The following is a 6,463-nucleotide window of genomic DNA, read 5'->3' on the forward strand; positions in this document are numbered from 1 at the left end:
TATTGATAAACGGAGGGGGTACGTAGTAGTTAACCCTCCAAAGCGATAGCACTAGCCATTGTCCAAGTTTGCTGCAGCTGTGGAGTTTGTTTCGTATCAACTTCTCACAGCAGTAAACCACTACCTAGCCCAAAATAGAGGAAGAGAAACCGAGGCCAGAAAAAAATCAAACCGATTAATAAAAAACATTTAAAATGGCATCCATGAGCTTAAACAAGACACCCTAGAGCCGGGAAGAATCCGCTGCGGGGAGTAGAATAACAGGCGCAAAGCCAGCAACAGGTGCTCTTGAGAATTTCCATCCTCCAATCCAACCCCCTTCCCCCTCTTGGTCTCTCTCACAGAGAATAGCCTCCGATTCTCCCCTCCCACCGCTTGCTCAGATCTGCGCCACCGCACAGCCTCCCGTCATCCTTATCCGCGCCGCCGACCGAGGAGAGGCGGCGGCCGCTTGGTGTCTTCCGTCAAAGGCTCGGCCTTTCTTCGGTGGAGGCTGCTGGGATTTCTCTGGACCAGTAAAAGGTTCTTGGAGGCATCCGGTTGGTCTGGTGATTAGGCCGAGCTTGGAGGTGGTTGGCTCTCTGCAGTTCTTGCCGGCTCGGCTTGCAGGTTCCGAGCCAAATACTCTATTTTGTTTTGGTCATCAGCGGATTTGCGAAGATGTTTCAGGCAAAGAGGATTGGTTTTGGAGAATATCTTTCGGAATTTGCCTCTTCCTGATTGCCTGGGCGCTTAATTTCAGATCACAGAGATTTTTTTTTTTTGGATGAAGACGATGGATTTTTCTGCTATCAGTGAGTCGCCTCTAGCCCAGAATCCTGTTTGATTGTAGCTTCTGCGCCATTTCTGCCAAGCATCCGTTTTGTGTGCTCCTGCGTCCGTCAAAAGACAGGACTTGGGCGGTTGTGCCGCTGCTTTAGGCTGCTGCTCACCTTTCCCTCCCAAAGCTTGGCCTTTTGAGTTCCCTTGCTGGTGGATGAACTGCTGATCCACGAGTCTTGGGGTGTGCCTAGTCCCTCTATCAACAGTACAATCCCTCTGAAGAAAGGCGGTCTCCTGTGCAGATACTGCCTACTAAATTAGTCCCTGTGCTATACTACGAAGATTCTGCTTTGACGGAATACAGTGCTTCCCTTTATCTCTTGCCCAACAAAGTGCACAAGAATCTTTGTTGTCAATATAGGAGTTGAGAAGTATCTGGAGCCAATCGAGAGGGAGCAAAGCCATGGACGTGCCGGCGCCGTCCAGCCGTGCTGGATGCAGTGGAAGCATCGGCAGCCCTTTGGATGATCCGTATGGCGCCGCGGCCATGATGAACTTTGATGGGTACTCTGAGCTCTGCAGCAGCCCTTCACTGACCGATCAACTCTTCTCCTTACTGAATGATTCGTCTACACACCAGATGTTCGCTATGTGGTCATCCTTAGGATCATCACCTCGTGCACCTGGTATCAGTGAAGATATGCAGCTCGATTCCTTTTCCAGTGGACCTGGGCTTCAGAAGACTGATTTGGAACCGTTGGCAAATCCGGCTGAAACCGGAAGAGTAGCCAAGAGTTCAGGTGAGCTTGGGTCGGTTGGTGATCTCCAGCAAGGAAGTACTAGCTTGGTTCCGAGGCCTGTCGCTGGCAACTTACTCGCTGAAAGGATGCTCATGGCTCTGAATTTGTTCAGGCAGTCGCTGGGCGGCGGCGTTCTTGCCCAGGTCTGGATGCCTGTTGAGCAGGAGGGGCATGTCGTGCTGAGTACATGTGAGCAGCCGTTTCTACTTGACCAGGCTCTTGCAGGGTACAGAGAAATATCCAGGCAATTCGTGTTCTCGGCGAAGGAGGAGACTAGCCTGTACCCAGGTGTTCCAGGGAGGGTCTTCATCTCTGGTGTGCCAGAATGGACCTCAAATGTGCTGTACTACAGCAAGCCAGAGTACTTGAGGATGGAGTATGCAGTTCGCCATGACGTACGAGGATCACTTGCAATGCCGATTTATGACCCCAGCAAGGGCAGTTGCTGTGCTGTGCTTGAGCTTATCACAAAAAACGAGAAGCCTGATTTTGATGCAGAGATGGATAACCTTCGGCAAGCATTGCAGGTAAGTCCTCCCCCCTCCCCGCTTGTCTATTTGTCCTTAAGGATCATGTTTAGCTGTGGGGATTCAGTTTCTTAACTTCAATGCATAATAGTGAACTTACCCTTGGTGGATCATGTGTACTTCTGGCTGCAATTTCTATTTGTTTCTTTTATTAGTGACTTCTACTAATGCCATAACACGGGGAAATGAACTGATATGTAGATGGAAATTCTTGCACCCATTGATACCATGTATGGATGCCATTAATAAGTGTGTACACGAATTTAAAGGCTATAATACCAATGATCTAAGTTTGTCTAGTTGATAGTTGATAAAGTGATACTTATTTATGCAGACATACCCATGACGTAGTTCTGATTGGAAACAGCACATTCCATAGCATAAATTCCCTCAAAAGAATAATTCTTCTCATTTCCCAAACATTTCATGATGTATAACGTCCACTCTAGGTATCATGTGTTTTCTCAATTTGCTAAAATATCGCGTGCTTATCCCTCCTTTAGTATTTTAGCTTAGCTCTAATTAACTGAGCTGAAAATCAGTTAAGTTGTTAGTGCTTAGCAGTTAGAACTTATTCACTGAGCTGAGAATCTGTGAAGTGCCGAGTTAATATTCTTCAGTGTCCACAGACAATTGTGTGCATTACAATCCGCATTCTACATAGCACTCAAATTTAATGCTTGCCCCATTACTATTTTGTAGGCTGTGAACTTGAACACAACGAGGGATTGCAGTAATGGCAAGGTAACATTCTTCACTTCTAACATAGTTTATGCTGCATTTCCTCTGTGCATCATGGGTGCTGGATGGAAGTTCTCGTTTTAGCTTTTGTTTACCTACTGGCTACTGGTATTTAATGCATGTGATGTCTCTTCATTTGCAGTTTTATTCAGAAAATCAGAAAGCTGCCTTCACTGAAATATTGGATGTACTAAGAGCTATTTGTCATGCACACATGCTTCCCTTGGCCCTTACATGGGTTCCTACATCAGATGGAAGCAGTGATGGACATGTTGTTGAACAAGAGAGTGTCTTTGATTCACGGTCAGGAAAAGCGATGCTCTCGATCCACAAATCAGCTTGTTATGTTAATGATGCAAAGATGCAAGGCTTTTTTCATGCATGTGCTGAAAGTCATCTTGAGAAAGGGCAAGGTATTGTGGGACGAGCACTCAAGTCCAATCTCCCATTCTTCTCACCTAATATAAGAGAGTACAGTATTAAGGATTACCCACTTGCACACCATGCTCGTAAGTTTGGTCTGCATGCTGCTGTAGCAATTCGGCTGAGGAGCACATATACTGGTGATGATGACTACATACTGGAATTCTTTCTCCCTGTCAACTGCACAGGCAGTGAAGAACAACAGTTATTACTGAATAACTTGTCAAGTACAATGCAAAGAATATGCAAAAGCTTGCGAACAGTTTCTGAAGCAGAGGTTGTTAAAGTTGATGCATGTACGACATTAATGTATAAGACAACCAGTGGAAGTTGCTTGCCTGCTGGCCACTCTGAAAGTTCTTCACATTGTGATCAACCAGTCACAGAAAAGGCATTCCAGGATCTATCTTTGGTCGATAAGCACGGGGACACAGCTGAGCAGGTGAGCTCGTACTATAAATTTTACTTTAATAGTTTAATATATCACATTATATGCAACTATAAATTTATGAATAGTTATAATCAGCATAACTGAGCTGAAATCTTTTCTTGAGACTTGCTGTATGACCATCTTGACTCCGTTTGCTGAAGAAGCATATGAGCATGAGCCTGACTTCAACGGAATCTTTTGTAGCAAGTTTTTCCTTCAAATCCCTAGTTTGTTTGTGTGTAAGTCGTGGGCATTGCTTACATTTGTAATTTGTATATTAATAAATGCCAAAAAAAAAATTAGAGGAGAAGAATCTCAACAGTGTAGGCTGTTAGCAACTACCTTTTTCTCTTGACTGGAAACAGTAAAAGAGGCACCTACTGTGATTGCATCAAAAATATTTCATGGATATGTACATGGGTGGGAGAGAGGTTCATTCCATAGGGCATGGGGTTACACCAGGGTACAGTCGAGATGCAGGTTTTAGGCTCATTCTTTAGAGGACGAAACATCCATAGTTGTTTAGTGCTCAGCTTTGTTGACATGCCATGATAAGTATCCACCATACTTCGCGTTCTCATAGTTGGTTAATATGCAGTTCTGATGTGTTGTTAAGTCGGTGGGTTAAATCTGCAGAACCTAGACCATCAACATTCATGCATGCATTTAAATTGAATTAAGAAAGCATGGGTTATTGGTATCCTTTTGATGAAGAAGCTTCTTCTACATTGCATGTACAGTCTAGTTCAGCGAGACTTGCAGAGAAAAGGCGCAGTACGGCTGAGAAGAATATTGGTATTGATGTTCTTCGTAAATACTTCTCTGGAAGTCTGAAGGATGCTGCAAAGAGCCTTGGTGGTGAGTGCCCCCTACCCCCCTAGTGTCACCTCATTAATTGGTGTCTCTGCGGAATGTTCACTGTGTATGATATCTAGGTAATATGAGTAGTTTATAATCGACTGTTGTAACATTCTGCCTTCATACTATTGCAGTTTGTCCAACAACTTTGAAACGGATATGCCGGCAACATGGAATTTCGCGATGGCCATCTCGCAAGATAAACAAGGTCAACCGTTCATTAAAGAAGATCCAAACTGTTATTAACTCTGTCCATGGGGTTGACAGCTCTTTGCAGTATGACCCTGCTTCTGGATCTCTTGTTCCAGCAGTTTCTATGCCAGAGAAGATGCCATTCCCTTCGTCTGATGCTTTGTCTAGTCCATCCGTTGGAAAATCTACAGATGAAAAATCTGGCCCAAAATCTGAGCAAGGGTATTCGTCGCCCGAGGGATGGGAAAGAGAAAATTGTCAATTGGAGCTCCCTGATGCACGGAAAGGGGAAGGCAATGAATTTCACATGCAAACACGTAACTATAGTGGCAGTGATAATCACGCTTCTTATGATGCGATTGTCACAGATCATTTAAATTCTGAAGGCACACAAGGACCATTATATCCCACTGCTGTTGTCGGTTCTCTGCATCACAAGGAACCAGGTTACATCAATCATTCTGTCTCTGTCTGCCCAGGCTTCGGGACCATCGAAGACCAGATAGCGGGAAGGAACTCACCGCCCATACAACCAGCAGATATTGATATGTTTGGTGATCACGGAGACAGGGAGCATACTCATCCTTCTACCTCTGGCATGACAGACTCTTCGAGCGGCAGTGCATCAAGCCACCCTACTTTCAAGAAGAACCCATCACATTCACTGAAAGACAAGAGCAGTCCTGCGCTTACAGTTAAGGCTACCTACAATGGGGACACCGTGCGGTTCAAGTTTATGCCATCGCTGGGCTGGTATCACCTGCTGGATGAAATAGCCAAGAGGTTCAAGCTGTCAACCGGGGTATTCCAGCTCAAGTACAAGGACGATGAGGACGAGTGGGTCATCATGGCGAACGAGTCTGATCTCCAGGAGTGCGTGGACGTCATGGATTCAATGGGCACACACAACGTGAAGCTCCAGGTGCGGGACCTCCCTTGCCTGATCAGCAGCTCAGGTAGCAGCACTTGTTTGCAGCTGGAAGGACAGAATTCATGACATGGTGAGGAAGCTTTACTTTTGCGGATCTTGTTGCCCCCCCTCAACTGTACCATGTTGCAGTAGGCGTAGTCTATGTTGTAGCGGTAGGGTTTGGTATTTTGTACGCGCGTAGCGTGTAATGTAGCGATAATGTGGGAAGTCCTGAACAGGAAGTGTAGCGATCGCCGCACAGACATTGTGCCTGCCCCGAAACAATGTCGTAGAGGTCCTGATAGTTTTTCTTGGCAATGATGTGTTGCCATGATATTCTACGGTCCCTGTAGGCTACTATGGAACAAAAGCTCCTGCCTGTGTTATGATGCTGGAGAAAACCAGTGTTTCTGAACTTCCTACGGATCCAAATTATCTTTCCAATGTTGGTTGTTCGGGACACATGAAAGTGCTACTTAGATTGGATGATTTCTGTGAAATGCATACGCGAAATTTCAGCTTTCCGAGCGGGTCTGGTCTGGTTTGTTCCATCTTTATGTGGATAAATTTTCTGCTTGTTCCAGGTTGATACGGATAGTCTTTCTGCTTGTTCCAGCAGCTCAATATGGATAATCTTTCCTGCTTCTTGCTGCTGTCCACGGAATGTTTCGTTCCTCTATTCCCGGATGGTCGTGCTTTTGCAACAGCTCTATGTGGATAGGAAGCGATTCACAGTCGACACCAGGTTATCTCTTCTGCTTGCCCCCAAATCTCCCAACAGCGATGGGTCATTCTGGACTTGCCCGATCAGAGGTGCAAG

General features: G+C 45.5%; 1 protein-coding gene across 1 annotated transcript; it reads left to right on the forward strand.

The window, feature by feature from the left end:
• The first annotated feature begins 220 nt into the window (after positions 1 to 220).
• Positions 221 to 6,087, forward strand: LOC127335392 (protein NLP2). Its single transcript, XM_051362047.2, has 5 exons — positions 221 to 2,089; positions 2,792 to 2,833; positions 2,973 to 3,695; positions 4,424 to 4,541; positions 4,676 to 6,087. The coding sequence occupies exons 1-5, from the start codon at positions 1,226 to 1,228 to the stop codon at positions 5,728 to 5,730; spliced, it is 2,802 nt and encodes a 933-aa protein (XP_051218007.1). The 5' UTR covers positions 221 to 1,225; the 3' UTR covers positions 5,731 to 6,087.
• Positions 6,088 to 6,463: the final 376 nt, after the last annotated feature.

The sequence above is a fragment of the Lolium perenne genome, chromosome 2 (genome assembly GCF_019359855.2).
Source record: "Lolium perenne isolate Kyuss_39 chromosome 2, Kyuss_2.0, whole genome shotgun sequence".
In the NCBI taxonomy this organism is placed as follows: domain Eukaryota; kingdom Viridiplantae; phylum Streptophyta; class Magnoliopsida; order Poales; family Poaceae; genus Lolium; species Lolium perenne.